General features: G+C 47.7%; 4 protein-coding genes across 7 annotated transcripts in view; 3 read left to right on the top strand and 1 right to left on the bottom strand.

Moving 5' to 3' along the window:
* LOC134412031 (pre-mRNA-processing factor 39-like) overlaps positions 1-3,175 on the top strand; it is a 31,075-nt gene extending 27,900 nt beyond the window's left edge. For 2 of the 3 annotated variants that reach the window (XM_063145791.1, XM_063145789.1), the window contains exons 13-14: positions 487-643; positions 2,657-3,175. In XM_063145791.1, the coding sequence (XP_063001861.1) occupies positions 487-643; positions 2,657-2,719 (220 nt within the window). In that variant the 3' untranslated portion in view covers positions 2,720-3,175. The remainder of the gene's footprint in view (positions 1-486; positions 644-2,656) is intronic. The other variant, XM_063145790.1, reaches the window with a different exon arrangement.
* Positions 3,176-4,076: 901 nt separating this feature from the next.
* MRPL49 (mitochondrial ribosomal protein L49) lies at positions 4,077-8,217 on the bottom strand. Its single transcript, XM_063145671.1, has 5 exons — positions 8,065-8,217; positions 6,107-6,272; positions 5,180-5,304; positions 4,544-4,718; positions 4,077-4,407 (listed from the first exon to the last, which is right to left on the bottom strand). The coding sequence occupies exons 1-4, from the start codon at positions 8,173-8,175 to the stop codon at positions 4,572-4,574; spliced, it is 549 nt and encodes a 182-aa protein (XP_063001741.1). The 5' UTR covers positions 8,176-8,217; the 3' UTR covers positions 4,077-4,407; positions 4,544-4,571.
* Positions 8,218-8,361: 144 nt separating this feature from the next.
* FAU (FAU ubiquitin like and ribosomal protein S30 fusion) lies at positions 8,362-14,328 on the top strand. 2 transcript variants are annotated; one of them, XM_063145868.1, is made up of 5 exons: positions 8,362-8,454; positions 10,841-10,928; positions 12,163-12,307; positions 13,265-13,320; positions 14,163-14,328. In XM_063145868.1, exons 2-5 carry the CDS (start codon positions 10,854-10,856, stop codon positions 14,286-14,288), a joined length of 402 nt encoding a protein of 133 aa, XP_063001938.1. In that variant the 5' UTR covers positions 8,362-8,454; positions 10,841-10,853; the 3' UTR covers positions 14,289-14,328. The 2 variants fall into 2 exon arrangements, with proteins under 2 accessions (XP_063001938.1, XP_063001937.1); XM_063145867.1 differs by having other exon boundaries at positions 8,379-8,454; positions 10,846-10,928.
* A 2,946-nt stretch (positions 14,329-17,274) lies between these two features.
* ZNHIT2 (zinc finger HIT-type containing 2) lies at positions 17,275-18,764 on the top strand. The gene has a single exon (XM_063145656.1). The coding sequence runs from the start codon at positions 17,275-17,277 to the stop codon at positions 18,490-18,492; it is 1,218 nt and encodes a 405-aa protein (XP_063001726.1). The 3' UTR covers positions 18,493-18,764.
* Positions 18,765-21,651: the final 2,887 nt, after the last annotated feature.

Below are 21,651 nucleotides of genomic sequence, written 5' to 3'. Positions count from 1 at the left end.
AAATTTAAAACAGCGAAGTTGAAATTAATTTATAGACTGTTAAAATAGTGAGAGAATAAAAAGGTCTTCACCTGGCGTCTAAAAGAATATAGTGTTCTTTTAGGGAGCTCATTCCACAGCCAGAGTGCCACAGCAGAGAAGGCCCTGCTCCTGGTAGCCACCTGCCTCACTTCCTTTGGCAGGCGCTCGCAGAGAAGGACCCCTGTGGATGACCTTAGGGTCCGGGCATGTCCATATGGGAGGAGGCGTTCCTTCAGGTAGCCTGGCCCCAAGCCGTTTAGGGCTTTGAATGTTAATACCAGCACTTTGGATCGGGCCCGGGCCTGGACTGGCTGTTCGTAAGCATAGATTCCATGCCTGGCTCTCGCTGTAAATCATCCCTCTGGGGAAGCCACAAGAATTAAATCCACCTAGGGCGATACATGCAGCCGAAGAGACACACTCTGTTCCAGGATGTAGCCTGACTGTCCTTTTTTAACTTCCAAGCAGTGCCGATGAAGCGGATGAAAAGAGAATGCGCCTGGAGGACGCCGCTGCTGGAGGCGGCAACCTTGCGGTGGCAACAACAGGCATCACGCCCTTGATGGCGGCAGATGTGACCAACAGCGCGAGCGGAACTTATAACTACAACACTTGGTACCAGGTGAGTTGCTAGAAGCAGTTCACAAACTATTTGCCAGGCGTGTACACACACACGGACGGGTATTGTTGGCTTGATTCTTAAATTTGATCCCGCTAGCTGGCGTGCACAACACAAATTAATAGAATTAAAAGTTGGTTCGCTTTGAGCAATCAGCGTAATATAGGGATGTTCTTACTGGATGTTGGCTTGCCTTGTCTAGGTGTACAAGGCCTCCTAGCCCGTTTGCACACATCTCTAAAAGTGCCTTCAATATTGCACCACATATTGTACACACAATATTGCACACATCTCTAAAAGTGCCTTCAATATTGCACCACATATTGCACCACATATTGTACACACAATATTTCACACATCTCTAAAGGTGCCTTCAATATTGCACACATATTGCACCACATATTGTACACATCTCTAAAAGTGCTTTCAATATTGTACACATATTGCACAACATATTGTACACACAATATTGCACACATCTCTAAAAGTGCCTTCAATATTTCACACATCTCTAAAAGTGCTTTCAATATTGTACACATATTGCACCACATATTGTACACACAATATTGCACACATCTCTAAAAGTGCTTTCAATATTGTACACATATTGCATAACATATTGTACACACAATATTGCACACATCTCTAAAAGTGCCTTCAATATTGCACCACATATTGCACCACATATTTCACACACAATATTGCACACATCTCTAAAAGTGCCTTCAATATTGTACGCATATGTGTTTGCACACATCTCTAAAAGTGCCTCCAATATTGAATAGAATAAACATTGGTTTTTCTAAAAACAACCCAACTTCTACTGTCATGTATGAAAACTAAAGTTCTCAACACATTAAATACTTTAGTTGATTTATACTGCCTGCCTTTTAAACTGGCTAATTTAAAATATATTAGCATAATACTAAAAGTGCCTTCCATACGGACTAGAATAAACATTTGGTGTTAAAAACAACTTTGCCTTCTAAACATTTGCGGCCTTATTTAATTGCCAAAAAAAAAGAGAGGCAAAAATAGTTTTACAAGAGTATAAAATCTGATAATTCTAGTAAAACATTTATCACTTCAGATTTGTTTTTGTAAATAATAGCAAACAATATATCTAATTTTAGCTATATTCCATAGAAAAACCAACACCCCAAAAAGTAACTTAAAATATGTAATTAGATTCAGAACATTTAAAAAAAACAGATTGTATTTTTGGAATCAAGGAATTCTTTTTGCAACAATTGGGATCTAATTTATTATAAAATTGTCCAGTTGCTGTCTTTTTTCTTTAGTTTTCATATAATGGCCTGGTTTGAATTTAATGGCAACCTAGAGAACGGGTTCAGTACAGGTTGTCATTGAATTGTGGGTTGTTGTTACATGTGAAGCCTGCTCTATGGTTTACCTATGGATTGTTAACCACAAACAACCCAGGAAGAGCACCCATTGTTCATTGCTGGGTTGTGAACTCTAGGTTATTCATGATTAACAACCCACCATAATGCAGGGTTCACACATAATATAATTCATGATTCACTGACAAGCCATACCCAGGGTTGTTGTTAGGTGCAAACCAGGTCAATGTGTTAATTTAGCGAAAAGAACGAACTCCCACATTTCCCCCCATCCATTCACTCATTGTAGTGAGTGAATTAATGATCTCCATTTTTTTGCATGTATAATTCTTGCTGCTCTGACTATAGGAAGCTAGTAGTGTATGTTCCTGATAAACGGAACCATCCATATAATTTAGCACACACAAAAATACTGTGATTTCATATCCTAAAGATTGTATTTATTATTTTTTCAGTAATAAGGGTGCTTTTATGAGATATTAAAGGAAGCAGTAAAATAACTATGTAGAAAATGATCTACTGCAGCTAACCTTGTTGAAGGAACGGAGTGGGAGAGACGCTGTGGGTTAAAACTTTTCATGTTCTGTAGCAAAAGAGTTTTCACCTCCAGAGAGAAGGCTTTTCCTTCACTACTTCTCTATTCTGTTTGCAGAACTATAGCAACTATGGGTACCAGAATGCCTGGAACTACAATCAATATTACCAACAGACCTGAAAGGGACTGAAGTGAGGCACCTGCAATATCTGTGGGACATAGCAGAAGCTGCAGCTACTTTCGCTTGAGCCCAAATGAACGCAGAATGAAGTCTGGTTGTGACCTTCTCTGTGGCAAGCCGTGGAGAAAATGAACTGTGCCCGTCTTTAAAACAAACTGGTTTTTCTCCTTTTATGATGTGTGGAGCTGCCTCACCACGTTATTACCATCCATGATTTTTGTAAGTTTCTAAGGGAACATGTTGCCATTAACGGATCAGGTGTGGAAGACCTGAAATCACTCATCCCATGCAGAGCAGAGGCTGCTCACGACGCAAGAGAGGCTACTCCAGAGATCCTTTTGAGGACTGAGCGATCATGGACTGTGTCTGCCATTAACACCTCCTTTTTTTTGTAAACTTTTCCCCACTGTACATTTCATGCGTTGCAACTGTAAATAAACAGGAATTAATTACGAGGTCACGGAGAATTGTAGATGTGAGGGGGGTAACCTTAGTATGGGTAAGAATCCTGCTCAGTCAAGGCTGTGTCTTTGTTGTTAACATACGTAAGTTCATGTACCTTTGCATACCTGATTACTTAACAGGGCAGGTGTGGCTAAAACGCCACTACAGACTCAGTCAAACCCAGTGCCATAGCTTCAGGGACTATAAGCGCTTCTGCAAACCTCTTTGGGCAGGAATTTCGTTCTTAGAAAGTTGAGACTTTCATGTGCTGGATTCCATGCTACATACGCACAATGAAATACATGCAATGTAGAATCAGAGAATTGTAGAGTTGGAAGGGGCCTCTAAGGCCATCGAGTCCAACCCCCTGCTCAATGCAGGAATCCCCTTTAAAGCATCCCTGACAGGTGGTTGTCCAGTTGCCTCTTGAATGCCTCTAGTGTGGGAGAGCCCACAACCTCCCTAGGTAACTGGTTCCATTGTCATACTGCTCTAACAGTCAGGAAGTCTTTCCTGATGTCCAGCCAGAATCTGGCTTCCTGTCACTTGAGCCCATTATTCCGTGTCCTGCACTCTGGGAGGATCGAGAAGAGATCCTGACCCTCCTCTGTGTGACAACCTTTCAAGTATTTGAAGAGTGCTATCATGTCTATCATAGAAAACAGAAGTAGATAAACTGAATCGTTTTTTATAGTAAATGATGGAGACAATTTTTGATGGTGCACTGTTTTTTAAAAAGTCAACAGAAGCCAAATTGCTTAGTTTTACAGTGTAAAGTCCCAGCTCCAGGTGATGTAAAATACTCTTCCTCTAATGGAGGATCCCACTGTTAAACAGTTAAATTTTAACTCACACTCTCACACAAAAGGCAAAGCTAGCTATCTTGGCCATAAGAAAAAATCCAAAATCCACTTCAGAGTAATATATTTATTAAACTAACTCAGAATGTTAGCAACCAAAAAAATAGGGTGCAGTGTGACAGGGACCCCTTGCTTCTATCTACCATCAGCAGATCAAATTATTAATCTGTCAATTTTAGGGAGTATTCTACTGTATCTTCTTTTGAAAGTCTGATGCTGGTTTTAAAAGAATGTGACCAAGATAATCCCTGGAACGATTCTGTAGCAAAAGGGAATTATTTACTCCTCTATTAAAGAACTGTGTCAGATGACTAAAACTCCATCAGGTGGAGTGATAGTTAAAGAAAAAGCAGCAGACTTCTAGGACACACCTGTCCAACTCACTAAATCTGCTGCTGCTTGTAAGAGTTTTGATTCCCCACTACCAAACTTCTAGGCCTGAAAAAAGTCTGTAATCCCCCTCACTGCTGGTGAACACAGTATAACAGTTAGTAAAGTAGGTCTTCACAGAAGATAAACGAGATCCTCCCATAAATAAGTCTTTTATTTAAAAGCCTTTATCAACCAGCCACGTCTTTAATTCCTGGTCAAAATAGCCCTTGATACGAATACTGCAAGCAACTTCATTAACTTGGGTGCTTGGTGTCTTTCCAGACAGCTCAGTGAGGAATTCCTTCACTTCAGTCTCAAGTGCCTAGGGGGAAGAGGAAAAAGGCAAAAGTTCACGTGATTTCTGTTGAGATTATCACAGTTCCACAATCACCGGCCTAGAATAATACAGAGCCAATGATTTACAAAGAGTTTGTACTTGCTAAACAACTCTCACCCGTTTACTTGAACTTAATTCTGTTTCAACAGTGGGACAGGGAGGTGTCTACTGAGATTCTTCTCATGCCTCTATGCCATTTGTAAGATCACATCCCTTTGTCCTGGCTTAAACTGGAATTCTACGTGTCCAACCCAGTTTCGTCATCCTAAAGGTTGGCTTGGCACAGAGTGCGATGGCTGTGCTAAGTTTCATATTTTCCTAGTCCAGCACTCACTTGGCTGCAAATGAAAGAAAACCTTAAAATGACTGAAGCGGCTACTTTGCTTCCTCTGTGGCAACCTCTTGAACAAAAGCCCAGCATTTTGGGGTGAGGGAGGGACACTTACCCAGATGTCACCTTCAATCTTTCTGATGACTGTCATCTTCCGATTACCATGCGTGATATCTGTGTACACTGGGATGTTGTGCATGCGTGAACGCCGAACGAAATAAGGAACGTCAGGAGGTGGATCTAGTGAGAGATTTTGAGACATGAGCAAAACATGCTTGGCTCTACAGATTGTGTCATTTTATATTACAAAAGTAAGGAAAGGAACCTCTCGTGCAAGCACTGAGTCATTACTGACTTTTGGAGGGACGCCAGCTTTCGCTGACGTTTTCTCGGCAGGCCTTATAGTGGGGAGGGGGGTTTGCCGTTGCCTTCCCCGGCCATGATTACCTTTCCCCCAGCTAACTGGGTGCTCATTTTACTGACCTCGGGAGGATGGAAGGCTGAGTCGACCCAAGCCGGCTGCCTGAGAACCAGCTTCCGCTGGGATCGAACTCAGGCCGTGGGGAGAGTTTCGGCTGCAGGAACTGCTGCTTTACCGCTCAAAGCCTGGTCAGCAGAGATCGGGGTACACTTTGACCCACCCCTCCTTCAACTCTGATTTTACAAACATCTTTAATTTGTGTAGCGTGTTTAAGCTTGCAGGTCTTGAGGTTCTAGCACAAATTTTGATGGGGAGTGGGCTGTATGGAAGGAGGAGGCAGAAGAGGAAGTAGTGAATTATAAGATTTTATTTTATAACCCACTCAGATAGCTTACAATGCCAGACACAATGGAAGTGTCTCACTCCTTCAGCCTCAACTGCACATGTTCAACTATCCTGTCCAAACTGTCTTTTAGTTTCTGAGACTTCAACACGTAATGTTTGCATAAGCTCTTTTAGGATCCATTCCAGTGCTAGAAAACGTGGGACTTTTTTCAACCTTTAAAGATACAACAGCCAGGAAGGAAATCAAATTCTCTTCATACCCCTACCCCATTTCACCTTGTGGCGGCCTCCATCCAGAAGGGGTAGGATATTTGCCATGTTTCGGAGGTACTGGTACTTGAGTGGGAGGTATGAGTCTCTCCACAAATTTATATTCCTCAGTAGACTCAATAATCCCTGGATATTTCAAGTCTGCAGAATTGGCTTCTCCTGAGACTTGGCTCTGAAACATAAGAGGTAACAGTGAACTCAATTTTCTCACATAACATTCTTGACACTTTATTTTTCTCCCACAATGGCACAGGGAAGTCTATATAAAAAAAAAGAAACCCATTCTCACTTTAGTTATGGAGGGTTAGATCCGTACGCTAGCAGGAGCCAAGGAAATTAAGTACCCATAAAACATTTTAAAAAGATTGATGTGGATTTCAAGATAAATTAACTTAAGGAAGTTAACAGAAGAAAACAAGGTTTGTTTTGCACCTGTGCGCATTAGAAGCTGCTTTGACAAAGTTAGCCTGGCATACTACATCCCTATGACTTCTCACCCACTAGCTCAATCATCCCAAAGCCGGTTCACCAGCCCTGACCCCCTTCATCAAGGCCCGTCTTCCCCCAACCGTCACCACCAACAGCCATTCCAGCAGGCTGTAACAGAGGGAGGGCCATTCCACCAGCTCTGCTAAGCCTCACTCTTTCCTCTCCCCTCCTCATGCCTTTTTCCTTGTGTGTCATGTCTATTTAGATTTTAAACCTACGGGCAGGGACTGTCTTCTTTGACTGATTGATTGCAAGCCGCCCCAGAAGGCTTTTGTGTCGAAAAGTAGGATGATATAATTTAGTTCTCCAGCTAGTCCCCCAGCCCACTAAATAGGGACACAGAAAGCTGCCTCTTCCTGAGTCAAACCCTGGATCCATCTAGCCGAGTGTTGTAAACTCCGACTGGAAGCAGCAAATGGCTCTTCAAGGTTTCAGGCAGGGCATGCCTTGATTCTGACTGGGGATTGGTACTGCATGCATTCTCTCTCAATATATACATTTATAAATTATTATAAAGGCATCTCCTTGGGATCTGTTGGACTCGATGGCCTTATAGGCCCCTTCCATACTATTCTATGATTCTATGATCTCTGTTAAATGGAACTCACGTGGGTTCCAACCCTGTTCAACCACTGTGTGGTCTTGGGCCTGCCAGTCTCTCTCACACGCACGCTGCCCAACCTCCCGGGGATTGATGAAATTAGGTGAAGGGAAGAGGGCCTTGCATGCCAAGCTGAGCTAGCAGAAAGAGCAAACACATTAAACAAGTTCACATGTATGTGTTACTGTGAATTTCCCATTCACTAGTCTAGCTGCAAGCAGGAAAAACCCTCCACAGGAAGCAATCACTACCCTACACAGTCATTTATTTTTTTACACTACCAGAGTTCCTTTACTAAGATGAGATTTACTAAGATGAGATCCTGGATTCATCTTACAGTTTCATTGGTTGCTGAAAAATGTTTTTAGATATGTGTTTTTCCTGTGTATATTGTTTGTGCATTTTTATGTAAATTTTTTCAAAGCTTTGTCCACTGTATTTTTAATTATGCTTAAACGGCCCAGAGAGATTCAACAATGGGGCGGGATAGATTATTAATATTATTAGTAAAATAGAGATTCAAGAAATGTAGCTTTGCAAGGCTAGGTGATACCTGACCAGGGAGAGGGGGAGCTCTACCTATTGGATTGCGGCCTGTCGTGCCAATTCCGTGTCTTGAAAAGAACCCCCCCCCCCGCCCCCTTCTCCCTTAATTGCTGCTGTTTTTATCTGGTTGAGCTTTTATATTGGATTTTATATTATGGTTTTATACTGTTGTTTTATACTTTGAATGGTTTTAATTTTTGTGAACCGGCCAGAGAGCTTCGGCTATTGGGCGGTATAGAAATGTAATAAATAAATAAATAAATAAATGCCCCCCTCCAAGGCCTTCCCTCGTCTATCCTCCCTTTAATTCTTCCCCCGCCGCCTCTACCATCTGGGCCGTCCCCATCTGCGGCAGCCGCCTTCGTCCTCCTCCTCCTCCCCGCAGCAAGAACAGCAGCTCCTTCCTCATCCCGGCTCTAACCAAGCCGAAAGCCGCCATCTTGGACCTCCTTCTCTCGCGGCGGCGCGGCTTGATGACGTTCTCGAGCGCAGCGCCGCCGGATGACCCCGGGAGCGTGGTGACGTCCGCGCGAGAATAGAGAACGAGCCGTGGGCGCGACCGACCATAGAGATGACGACGCCCACACCGACGCCGCCTCCTCAGTGCGCCTGCGCTCCTCATAGCCCCGCCTCTTCCTTTTCCTCTCAGCGTCTGCGTGCGCGAAGCTGCAGCTTCTCCTTTTCTCTCCAGCCTCCATCTTGGATCGGAGCGTGACGGGTGAGGCGGGGTGAGGGGGAGGCTGATAGCGGCGCTTCAGGCGGCGTCCCCTTTGCCGGGGAGGCAGATGGGCTGTGGGGGAGAGAGAAGGTGCCCCCGCCGGACGCCTGGGTCCCCCCCCGCCGGACGCCTGCGTCCCCCCCTCCGCCGGACGCCTGTGTCCCCCCCTCCGCCGGACGCCTGGGTCCCCCCCTCCGCCGGACGCCTGGGTCCCCCCCTCCGCCGGACGCCTGGTTCCCCCCTCCGCCGGACGCCTGGGTCCCCCCCTCCGCCGGACGCCTGGGTCCCCCCCTCCGCCGGACGCCTGGGTCCCCCCTCCGCCGGACGCCTGGGTCCCCTGTTTTTGCCCCGGTGGGGGGTTAGAAGAAGGGGCTTTTATTATTTTAGTTTATATATATACAAAATATATCTATTAACCTCCCCTTCATGAAAAGGAATTTCGGGAATATGGCAAAATATGACAGAATATAGCAAAACTGTATATATGATTAGTTGTTGTTCATTTTATTACCTACCTCTAGGCAGAGTGCTGTGGCTGGCATTCCCTAGGCCAGGCTAGAAGCAACCAGCATACAGATAATAAGAGGTGGTGTGGCGTAGTGGTTAGAGTGTTGGACTGGGAGTGGGGAGATCCAGGTTCGAGTCCCCGATCGGCCATGGAAACCCACTGGGGGACTTTGGGCCTGTCACAGACTCTCAGCCCAGCCCACTAAGATGGCAAGGAGGAAGAGGATTATGTAAGCTACATTGCAAGAGGGAAAAGGGCTGGATGTAATAATAAATAAAGCTGAGAGGCAGCAAATGAGGGAACAGAGTCTGGAGATCCAGGTTCAAGTCCCTGCTTGGCCATGGAAACCCACTGGGTGACTTTGGGCCTGTCACAGACTCTCAGCCCAGCCTACCTCACAGGGTGGTGGTGGTTGAGGATAAGATAGGAGAGGAGGAAGAGAAATGAAGAGGAAAAAAGGCTGGATGTAATAATAAATAAAAACCGAGAGTCAGCAAGCGAGGGAACGGAGTCAACAGTAGAAGCAAATAGGAATCGTGAAAAGTGCCTTTGGCAAATAAAAAGCTCTTGACCTCACCTTGGAAAAGGACGTAACCGATGGGGTGAGGTTATTGTGTAGGTTGCCATTCAAGGGAGATGGAGGGAAAGAGCTTGGACTCCTGGGTTCCATAGATGGGCCACAAAGACCCCAAGTTTGATCCCCAGTGAGGGCTAGAAAAAATCCTCCCTGAAATCCTGAAGAGCCATTTGCTGCTGCAAGTCGGAGTTTACAACACTCGGCTAGATGGATCCAGGGTTTGACTCAGGAAGAGGCAGCTTTCTGTGTCCCTGTTTAGTGGGGTGGGGGACTAGCTGGAGAACTAAATTTTATTACCCTTCTTTTCGACACAGAAGTCTTCTGGGGCGGCTTACAATCGATCAGTCAAAGAAGACAGTCCCTGCCCGTAGGTTTAAAATCTAAATAGACACGACACACAAGGAAAAAGGCATGAGGAGGGGAGAGGAAAGAGTGAGGCTTAGCAGAGCTGGTGGAATGGCCCTCCCTCTGTTACAGCCTGCTGGAATGGCTGTTGATGGTGACGGTTGGGGGAAGAGGCGCCTTGATGAAGGGGGTCTTTTAGCAGGGCTGGTGGACCGGCTTTGGGATGATTGGGCTAGTGGATGAGAACTCAGAGAGATCTAGGAAGCTGCCTTCTACTGAGTCACAGCATGGGTCCAACTAGCTCAGTTTTGTCAACACTGACGGGCAGGAGTTTTTCCTGCCCTACCTGGAGATGCTGAGGTTCAAGCCTGGGCATGTAAATCAATAATAATAATAATTTCTTACCCGCCTCTCCCTTTGGATTGATGAGCAAACGAGTTGATAATGGAGAGATGGCAGGTCCTTGAATTCCTGTTCTCTAGGACAGAATTTGTGCTGGGGCTGGACCAGCAGATGACGCTGCGTGTTTGTCTTGCTTAGGAAAGACGCTAATCTTTGACTGAGAGCAACGGAGTCCTGGCTGGCCTTCCCAGGTGGACTTTATTCTCTGCACCATTTTGGGAAAGACACATATACAGCTTTTCCGAGTCCCTAAACTCCGGTTGGAGTCTTTCAAACAGCTCCCTCTCGGAAACTTTAGTTCTTGCCAGGAAGCGGTGAAACAGCAGGCTGAACAGAGAGTCTTGAGAAACTCAACTTCCGAGTGGGCTGTTAAACAGCCGCCTTACCTTGAGCACTACTTTACAGAGTAAAGAGAGGATTTACAGTGAAAAGTATGTGTGTGCGTGTCTCCAGGGTGGGGATGTCTTGCAGCTAGAGGCGGGGGTGCCAGACGTCCCATCTTCTGCCCTTACCTTCAAAACAATGCCTGCTAATTTCCCACTCTCTCCTCTCAGCACAGGTAGAACCATGCAGCTCTTCATTCGTGCTCAGAATCTACACACCCTTGAGGTGTCCGGGCAAGAAACAGTTGCTCACCTTAAGGTAAGGAAGCTGTATCCTGCCCTGTCAAGCTCCTGTTTTGCTGATCAGCTCTTACTGAAGGAGCAGGGAAATGTAGTTCTTATAAGGTCTCCTTACCTTTGAACCCTAAATTTACCCCCTCGGTGAAGGGCGTTGAACCTCGCTAGTTGTACTGTACTTTGCTTGTGGCACGGTTATAGTGAGTGTTGCCCCTACTGTATGGTACCCAGTTACCACATTTAAAGTCGGGAAGGGATTCTCTCATAGGATGCTTTCGCTCGAGGCTCTGAGAGGTTATTTTTCTTTTTTTACTCTCTTCCATTGCAGCTTAGCTTGTTTGCTTAAGTCGCCCGGACATCTGGGCTTCACGTGTTCTTTTTCAGCGCTTGAGCGGTCTTTTGCTAGTATTACCTGTTGCCGTTGGGAGAAAACATGTATGAAAAATAGTGGGAGTGCTACCTTTTGGTCCTTTGCATCTGATTCTAGGATTGTATGGCATTAGGGTCAGGGATCTAGTCTGTGCGTTTGCTGAAGCTAAACCAGTCAGTATAAGGATGGAAGGCCAGCTGAACACTCCATGTGTGCTGCCTTGTGTTCTGCTGGAGAAACTGCAGGATATAAATTTGAGGAGGTAAATAAACTACACAATCCATGTAACGAAGCCCTGATAGTCACTAGGGAAAAGCAGCGTGCTGTGTGTGTAGTGGTGGGTATTTCTTATCGAAGAGCCGGCTCACTGCTTTTCTACTGCAGTTTTTTCGTTCTCCTCTCCACCCCAATCCTTCCCCGCTGCTGGGTTCCAGACAGATATCTACCTGTGCAAAGACCCATCTGGGTTTTCAGCAGGGGCTGATGCGTGGAGATGCACTGTCACGCCTCTGTTGCTTTTCCCTAGATGTATTGGCAGTTGCATGCATTTGCATGTAATGTACAGTTCCATCCTGAGACTCTATTCCCAAGGGCTATTGGAGAAGCAGCAAGAAGTGTGGGCAGCTTGTCTTCTCGGCAGTGAGATCTCCCATCTTATTTTATTTATTTATTTAAGGATTTTTATGCCGCCGTTCAGCCAAAAAAGGCCCTCACGGCGGCTTACAAAAGTATTTCTTGACATCTTAGAGCGGCTGAAAATGTTGGCTATTGATGTGCTGAAAATGTTGACTATTGATGTGCATTTTGGGGCTTGCCTAAGTATCAGGGGATGCTTTAGCGAGTTGAAACATCCCCGGCTTCTTTTCTGATCATCTTCTCCCATTAGGCCTGCATAGAGTCCTTGGAAGGCATCACGCCTGAGGACCAGGTGGTTCTCTTAGGCGGGACTCCCCTGGAAGATGGTGCCATCATTGGGCAGTGCGGCATCAGCGACCTCACAACGCTGGAGGTTGCTGCACGCATGCTGGGTGGTAAGTGTGAAGGCCTCCGGTTTGGGGGACGACGACATCAGGGATGGCAGTTGTGTTGAGACGTTCGAAGCTACAGATTGCTGATGCACCTGATATGAAAAGGTTATGCAGAGTGAACTTTAAAGTAAAATGGTGGAGCCTTTACCCTGCCCGGCTTTGACCCTCCTGTGAAGGGATGATCTAACATATTCATCTCATGGGCCCAAGTGTGACTTTTCATGAATAAGGCCCACATAATATTTGTACAACGCTCCATAACTAAAATAAATTCTGGAGCGGTGAACATAGCAATAAAACAGTTAAAAGATTAAAATTGAACATTTTAAAATGAAAGTACCAATAAAAACTGTGGCTGGTCAGTTAGAAACATAGAATAGCAGGGTTGGAAGGGGCCTACAAGGCCATCGAGTCCAACCCCCTGCTCAATGCAGGAATCCACCCTAAAGCTTCCCTGGCAGATGGCTTTCCAGCTGCCTCTTGAAGGCCTCTAGTGTGGGAGAGCCCACAACCTCCCTAGGTAACTGATTCCATTGCCGTACTGCTCTAACAGTCAGGAAGTTTTTCCTGATGTCCAGCTGGAATCTGGCTTCCTTTAACTTGAGCCCGTTCTTCCGTGTCCTGCACTCTGGGAGGATCGAGAAGAGTTCCTGGCCCTCCTCTGTGTGACAACCTTTCAAGGACTTGAAGAGTGCTCTCATGTCTCCCCTCAATCTTCTCTTCTCCAGGCTAAACATGCCCAGTTCTTTTAGTCTCCTACTTTGATTTTCTGATGACTCCCGTTAAGTCCATTCAAGGCACAATCCTATGCATGTTCAGACAGAAAAAAGGTCCTACAGTTCCCAGCATTGCTGGGAATTCTAGGACCTTTTTTCTGTCTAAATGTGCATAGGATCGCGCTCTTAAGCAACATATCGATACAGCAGCCTTCATTGCACCTCTTCTGTTCCCTCTGCCCAGGTAAGGTCCATGGCTCCCTGGCTCGTGCCGGCAAAGTGAGAGGCCAGACCCCAAAGGTAGGTGCTTGAGTGAAATCCTGCTGAAGTGGCTATGCGGCAGAGTCTTGCTATTTACTGTTTTACTCTGTACAGCACCATGTACATTGATGGTGCTATATAAATAAATAATAATAAATAATAAATAATAGTGGCAAAGCGGTTTCTCCACCCCTTTCAGCCTGTGCTTCACAGGGTTTGGCGGCCTGAAACTTGGGAGAAAAGGCGCTCGCTGTTCTCTCTTCCCACAGCATCAAATGGTTTTGGGTTTTTGCTTTTGCCTCCCTTTGCTGAGTGTGGAAGACTCTGAGCAGCAAAGCCCCATTAGTGTAGTGTGGGGAAGCTGAGCCTGGCTCTTGCTGGAGGGCTGGGTAATAGGAAAAGCTCTAGAAAGGAGAGCCGCAGGTGAACTGCAAAGGGCTGAGAACTAGCTTACCTGAACGATAGTCTGTGGGTCTCTGCGGAAGCACTTGCCTGGCGTAGAAGCTTTCCAGCTTTGGGGGCTGGCGGGTGTGGGAAGGCACTTTGCACAGCAGCACCGCTGATGATCTGAGTGGCCTGAGCCCGGCTTCAAATCAGCCCTAGAATTGCTAATGCTTTCTGGGGGAAACCCCTGTAATATAGGGGTAGGGAGAACGGCAGCTTCCGACCCTCTGCCCATCGGGCAACGTGCAGCGGAGAGTCCCCGGTGGGGGCGGGGTGTGTGGAGAACCAGCGAACCCACCCCTCGCCCGTAAAACGGCTGCGGGAGCTAAGCTTCGAAGGCGAGGATAAGCACGGCGGGGCCTCAGGGCTGTGAGAGGTGGAGGCCGGCCGCAGAGCCTCTGCTGACGTTTGGTTCTGTCCCCCCCCCCCCCCCCAAGGTTGCTAAGCAAGAGAAGAAGAAGAAGAAGACCGGCCGGGCCAAGAGGCGCATGCAGTACAACCGCCGCTTCGTCAACATTGTGCCCGGCTTTGGCAAGAAGAAGGGGCCCAATGCCAACTCCTAGACAGCGCCCAGCGATCTAATAAATCTGATATTTGCTTCAACCGTTGCCTGATGTCGTGGCTCTTCCTAAGTGCCTCTTCTTCCTTAGGGCTTTCATTCCCTCCGAGCTGAGGGCTGCAGCCGCTCGGCTGAGATGGACTGGGCTGCCCAGGGGCAAGCTGGAGGGTCGGTTTTGCATAGGGTCTAGTTGGGCGCCTAAGATGCTGTGCTGGATCCATTCACAGAATAGCAGAGTTGGAAGGGGCCTACAAGGCCATCGAGTCCAACCCCCTGCTCAGTGCAGGAATCCACCCTAAAGCATCCCTGACAGATGACTGTCCAGCTGCCTCTTGAATGACTCTAGTGTGGGAGAGACCACAACCTCCCTAGGTCATAGAATCATAGAATAGCAGAGTTGGAAGGGGCCTACAAGGCCATCGAGTCCAACCCCCTGCTCAATGCAGGAATCCACCCTAAAGCATCCCTGACAGATGGTTGGTTGTCCAGCTGCCTCTTGAAGGCCTCTAGTGTGGGAGAGCCCACAACCTCCCTATGTAACTGGTTCCACTGTCGTACTGCTCTAACAGTCAGGAAGTTTTTCCTGATGTCCAGCCGGAATCCGGCTTCCTGTAACTTGAGCCCATTATTCCGTGTCCTGCACTCTGGGAGGATCAAGAAGAGATCCTGGCCCTCCTCTGTGTGACAACCTTTCAGGTATTTGAAGAGTGCTATCATGTCTCCCCTCAATCTTCTCTTCTCCAGGCTAAACATGCCCAGTTCTTTCAGTCTCTCTTCATAGGGATTTGTTTGATCATCCTGGTTGCCCTCTGAACACGCTCCATTGTCGTACTGCTCTAACAGGAAGTTTTTCCTAATGTCCAGCCAGAATCTGGCTTCCTATCACTTGAGCCCAGTAGTGGCCAATCAAATGCTGCCTTTCCCTGTTAGTACCCCCCCCACTCCCCCAACTTGTATGCTACCTCTCAAGGTGGGAGGTTGCTTTTAGTTATTTGCGGTGGTGGGATTTTATGGGCTCTGGGCTCAGAATGGGATTCTGCTACCTGGTTCAAAAACATTCCCAGAGCCTCGATGTCTGCAGGATTAGTAGAAGCGGAGAGCAGAAATGTATTTGCCTCATGGCTTTCTCGACCATTGGAGGTTTTCTAAATCCACTTAAATCTTTGAAAGGAAAGATCTTTTTCTTTTTAAAATAAAAATAAATAAATGGGATTGGATTCCCCCCCCCACTTTGATATGCCACCAGCCATGTTCAGGAAAAGCCGAGGGCAAATGATACCCGTTTAAAATCGGCAGGTCACAGCTGGTGGCATTTTTCCAGAGTTGGTTTTGTTAGTCTGTATATAATGCAGCCTTCCGAGGTGCCCTCCAGATGTGATGAACTACAGTTCCCATAAACCCCCAGCCAACACTAGTCCAACACAACTAGAGTGAGCAAGGTTGAGTTCGCATTATTCACGTCCCTGATACTTTACAAACCTATGCCCAAAGATGCTTAGAGCCACAGGTAGATAACAAGGAAGTGATGGCAGTGACAACATATTTGGTCTTTATTTGGGTTGAAGCCTGAGAAATAAAGAGTTGGATCTTGGCTGGTCTTGACTGCAGTGCTTCAAGCTGCACGTGAAGGCTCACATGATGAACACCTATGCAAGAAATATTCTAGTTTTCATTCCGGAGGGAATGTCAGCCGAACGTCTCGGCCTTTTGCCTGCTTATGCCGCTTTTCTGCGTGTGCAGATGTTTTCACAGAGATCTGTCGCTGCCGTTTGAAGGGGGATGTGCCCAGCCATGGATCGATTCCCACAGTGTGAAAGCATTGAGAAGGCATTTGAATCGCCTGCTGTAGAACTTCTTGCCTAGGAAGATGGTTGCATAGACAGGGAAAACAGTCCCTGCTTTTAAAACAGAAAGGTTGCAGGTTATTCCTTTGAGTGCACGTGGAATTGCATCAGAGGCCTTCAAGAGGCAGCTGGTGGGCTGCCTGTCAGGGATGCTTTAAGAGGGATTCCTGCATTGAGCAGGGGGTTGGACTCTATGGCCTCAGAAGCCCCTCCCAATTCTGCTATGATTCTATGATAAACGTTAAAATGCAACACAAGTTGCTATTTTGCATGCTGGCAAGACTTACATGGAACTGTTCATAGCCATCACACAATAATGCTTTTCAAAGGTGCCTAACATGAAGAGCAAACCTTCAGTTATTAAAACAATGCGGGGGAGGGCTTGCTGCAGAGCAAATATATACATGCAGCACACCGCCACTGTGTGGAGGACAACCCCCGTTTCTGTGAACTGCTGGGTTGTCGCACTCTTCTGTTTTCATGTTTGTTTTATTTAAAGCATTTTGGTTTTGCCCTGTTCTTCAAGCCAAAAAAGACTCCCAGTCTCTGCCTACGAACTTCTAATTTAAGTCACAACATACGAGGTCAAGGCCGTGAGGAGGGAAGAGGAAAAAAAAATACATTTGGGCGTCAGTTCTTTAAGCGGCAAAGCTGGAATGTTTTACTCTGTTTTACTGTTTTACTCTGTACAGCACCATGTACACTGATGGTGCTATATAAATTAATTAATTAATTAATTAATTAATTAATAATAATGGATCGCCTTCTCCTCCAGGAACTGATCCAGCCCCCTTTTCATGGGCGGCCATCACTGCATCCTGTGGCAGTGAGTTCCATAGTTCACACTAGGTGCTGCGTGAAGAAGCCCTTCCTTTTCTTCTGTCCTGAATCTCCCACCCATCAGCTGGCTGGGGATGATGGATGGGGGTGGGTGGGTCACAGTCTGTGGCTCCACAGCTTGGAGAAGGCTGGCTTAGAGAGCCGGCGGAGACCCGGCTTCCTTCTGGCCCGAGAGCGGGCGGAAACAGCCGATCTTCAACGAAGGCTTCCGAGGCGGCCGCTCGGGGAGCGTTCGGCGGCGGAAGTCGCCGACTGCTGGCGGAAACTCCCGAGCGCGCTCGCGCCCCGCCGGCCGCCCTCCCGACCATGGAGGCCGCGGGTTCGAGCCCCCCTTGCGGCCTGTGCCTGGCCGAGCGCGCCCCGTACACCTGCCCGCGCTGCCACCTGCGCTTCTGCTCCGTGCCTTGCTACCGGGGCCACGGCTCGTGCGCCCGCGACTTCCAGAGCCGCGAGCTGCAGCTCCGGCTCCGGGGCCAGCGGGGCGACGAGGCTTCGCGCCGCCGCCTGAGGGAGGCCCTCCTCCGGCTGCGGGGACTACGCGAGCCCGGGGATGCGGACCCCCAGCTAGGCCTCGGCCCCCATTCGGCGCAGGAGGCGCTCGAGGGCCTGTGGGAGCAGCTGAGCCCCGAGCAGAGGAAGGCTTTCCAGCGGATGCTGAGCAGCGGGGAGATCTCGGCCCTGCTGCCCCCTTGGCAGCCCTGGTGGGTGGCATGCAGCCGTGGGGCAGCCCTGATCCAGGAGTTGGGCCCCACGGATGCCCAAGCCCCACAGGAAGCCTCCGAGCGCAACACCCGGCCTCCGCTTCCCATCCAGGCGCAAGACACCGCTGCTGGCACCCAGAGCCTTCCGCAGCCTGCGGGTGATTCGAACTCGGTGCCCGCCGTGCCCGCTGTCATCGCGCCTCTGGCCACCCTCATCGGCTCGCCTCTCTCGCCCCTGGTCCGCTTCCAGCTGCCCAACGTGCTCTATGCCTACGCGTACGCCCTGTCACTTTATAACGGGGATGTGGGCGAAGCGGAGACGACGCTTCCCGAATTCTGCGAAACGGTCCTGGACGTCTCCGGGGCTCTGGGGGCCAAGCAGGTGTACCGGTCCACGGCGGAGGCCCTGCAAGCCGCCCTGCAGGCGGTGACGGTGGACCGGTACCCCGAATGCCCTTTGGGCAACGGCGGCGTGATGCTCGCGGTGGCCCAGCTCTTAATGGGGGAGCGCCAGGTGAAACAGAAGGGATTCACCTTGGCCGCTCTCGCCCATCTGTCCAGGTTGCTGAGAAACGGGAAGAGGCAGGTACCTGCCGAAGACCGGCCCAAGGTGTTCGGAGCCCAGAAGAAGTGCGAATTTCTCCTGTCCTGGGTGAACGAGAACGAGGAGGCCTTGACCCTCCTGGCCTTGGAGGCACAGAGGGAGTACAAGTCCCACCTGGACATGGCGAAGGAAGTGGGCGCTGTCACCCAGGAACTGGAGAAGATGTGGGGGGCCAAAGTGCCCCCCTCCAAAAGACCCTTGATAGAAGAATTGGACTGAGCGCTTCAACCTGTCGCAGGTGCCACACAGCCCAGGACGGAATCGCTCTACTGGAAACGGGATTGGATCCTTCAGCAGGAAATTGGAAAAAGAAGGCTTTGGAAAATAACAACACTGGATCACTTCTTAGATTAGACCTGAGCACAGATGGGTATAGATTAGCCTCCTTTCTGCCTCTATACCGAACACCTTGAAACGGAGCACGGCCGGGGATTAAAGAGATGTTGAGGGTGAGGAGGGGATTTGTAATAAAAGGTAAACTTCCTTGCTGAGCTGGCCGTCTGTTTTCGTTCCGGCTTCCTTTTAACCCGATTAATGTCTCAAAGCTGTGCATGTTTATTGTGGCAAGAGGGTGGGAAATCCCACTGTATTCCCAATAAATATTTTGGGGATTGCAGCTGAAACCACCATGATTATGAGGGACATGTGAGGGAAACAGAAGCCCTTTGGGTGAGTGGTTCCCGGGTCCGGGAGACAGGCTCATGGCCTGTTCCGGATGGCGTTGCTCTGCCTCTGAAAGAACAGGTTCGTAGTTTGGGGGTACTCTTAGACCCATCTCTGTCGTTGGAGGCTCAAGTAGCCGCCACGGCTCGGAGTGCCTTTGACCATCTTCGGCTGGTTTGCCAACTACGGCCTCTCCTGGACAGGGATCGCTTGGCCACGGTGGTACAGGCATTGGTAACCTCAAGGCTGGATTACTGCAACGCGCTCTATGTGGGGCTGCCCTTGAAGCTGCTCCGGAAGCTGGAGCTAGTGCAGAATGCTGCAGCTCGGCTGTTGTCCGGAGCTGCCCCTTTCCAGCATGTAACTCCTTTGCTGAGGGAGCTGCACTGGCTGCCTATTCGCTACCGGGCCAGGTTGAAGGTTCTCGTACTTGTGTACAAAGCCCTAAACAACTTGGGACCAGGATACCTGAGAGAGCTCTGCCTTCTCCCTTACCAACCTGCCCGGTCACAGAAGTCATCCGAGGGCCTGCTCCTGGTGGTTCCACCTAGATCCATCCTCCAATTGGAATCCACCAGGGGAAGAGCCTTCAGCGTGGTGGCTCCCCTCCTGTGGAACTCCCTGCCTCTGGAGGTCAGGCATGCTCCGACCTTGTACTCCTTTCGGCGCCTCCTGAAAACATCTTTATTCCAAGAAGCCTTTCCTTAATATGCAGCCTTGAATCTCTGTTTTTGCTTCTTTTAAATTTTGTTTTAACTTTTATTCTGTTTTTATTTTTCATTTTATCTTGTATACCGCTCCGAAATTTTTCAATGGGTCCTAAATTTTTCAATTTAGAATATATAAATATTCTAAATAAATAAATAAAACAGTAGCTCTTCAAGCAAGCAGAGCACGAGTTTATCATTGCGTTTTTGTTTTTAAAGTAGATCGCTGCCCCAAAGAGCTTACAGGCTGAAGAATGATCGTGAGGAGACACAGTAAAGAATTGCGTGAGATCAAAGGTCCATCTTGTCTAGATGGGGGCAGAGGGTAGAACTGGATGAGCAGAGGCCATGGACAGGGGTGTGTGTGTTTTTATTCTGTATGAAATCATCTGAAGTTTTTGAAGCACACAGCAGAGCTATTAATAACTAAGCATGTCATGTTTTAATAATCTGAAATTAGTCTACCTGATTCCATTGTCGTACTGCTCTAACAGTCAAGAATTTTTCCCAGCTGGACATCAGGAAACACTTCCTGACTGTTAGAGCAGTATGACAATGGAACCAGTGACCTAGGGAGGTTGTGGGCTCTCCCACACTAGAGGCCTTCAAGAGGCAGCTGGACAACCATCTGTCAGGGATGCTTCAGGGTGGATTCCTGCACTGAGCAGGGGGTTGGACTCGATGGCTTCCAACTCTACTATTCTATGATTCCTTTGGAGATGGCTTTCTTCATTGTTTTCCATCATGACGTGGACAACATTCCGCTTAATCTGTGCCAAAACTTCTGCATTCAGCATTGATTTCCCCAAAGTGCTGAGCAGAAATTTTGCACACACACAAAATTATATTCCAAATAGAGAAAAGGTTTTAATGCAGGCTTTATTAAAATAAGTTTCATTTGTTCATTCTCCTTCCAAATACCCTAAACAAACAACCCCCCAGTTCCCAAATTCGCCAGGGCCTCCCTAGAGAAGAAATCCGATTTAACCAGTTCATATTAAAGAGTTTGCTTCAGCTCAGCCAGTGTGATTGTTCTAGCATCAGCGCTAGACAACTCCAGTGTAAAATAATGTCAAAAGTCTCTTCACAACATTCAGTCCTTTAGTACATGGTGGTCGTGGTGGGATTGAGAACACATACTTCCTCTTTAGCTGATTTATGCGAGTGCCAACCTCCGCATGTGGATTAAAATAAAAACTTTTGCATACATTTGAAATTTCTCCAAATTTGACTAAGAATTCCCCTTCCAAAATTTGAAATGGAACCACTAGCTAGAATCTTTATTGTCAAACCCGGTGTAGCGTTATGACAGCAATTTTTAAACACTTTTTTCCGCGCTAGAAATTATTCAGGTTATTCCCAGTGTCACATTTACTGTTTAAGAACAGAGAAATGCAACCTTTGAGTCTCAAACCTTCCTTTATTAAAGCTGAAACTCGAGTTGTATCCTCCAAAGTAGCGCTCTTGACAACATATAATCCAGCCCTAGACGCCAAACTTAATTAGAAACCATTTTTTTAAAAAAAATCAGATTGAGATTTTTTTTATGTCCGTTTTTGATCATTTCTGTGATGGTTGTTCTCACCATCCCAAATTACAATCCGTTTGCTTTGTAAAATGTCAGATCTCCCAATTAGTATTGCTTCGTTAATTCCATCTAAACAGGGCTCCATCTTTCCTACAGCTTAATGAGTGTTGGTTGTAGAAATGTCGCCTCCCAAGAATCTCTGCTTTTGGGGGTTGGGGGGAACTAAACCAAGTTTCTAGTCCTTATTGCTGCACAGGATCCAGTAGTGCACAAGTTAGCCAGCTGTCTTGGCATAGCTTGACGCCCTTTCTCTTGTATTCCAGGCACAGGATAAATCTGCATATTCACGGAATCTGGACTTTGGGTGGGAAGGCTGCACATTTAGATAGATAGATATATTTGCCCAGCTTTGCCCATTTGAGTGGGATTTCTACCAAATTGCGGCATAGCAAAAGAATCTCCAGATCAAAGTGTCCTCGG

This window comes from Elgaria multicarinata, chromosome 21 (assembly GCF_023053635.1).
Source record: "Elgaria multicarinata webbii isolate HBS135686 ecotype San Diego chromosome 21, rElgMul1.1.pri, whole genome shotgun sequence".
NCBI classification, from domain to species: domain Eukaryota; kingdom Metazoa; phylum Chordata; class Lepidosauria; order Squamata; family Anguidae; genus Elgaria; species Elgaria multicarinata.
Note: the sequence above shows the minus strand (reverse complement) of the source record. Positions and strands in the feature narration are given on the sequence as shown.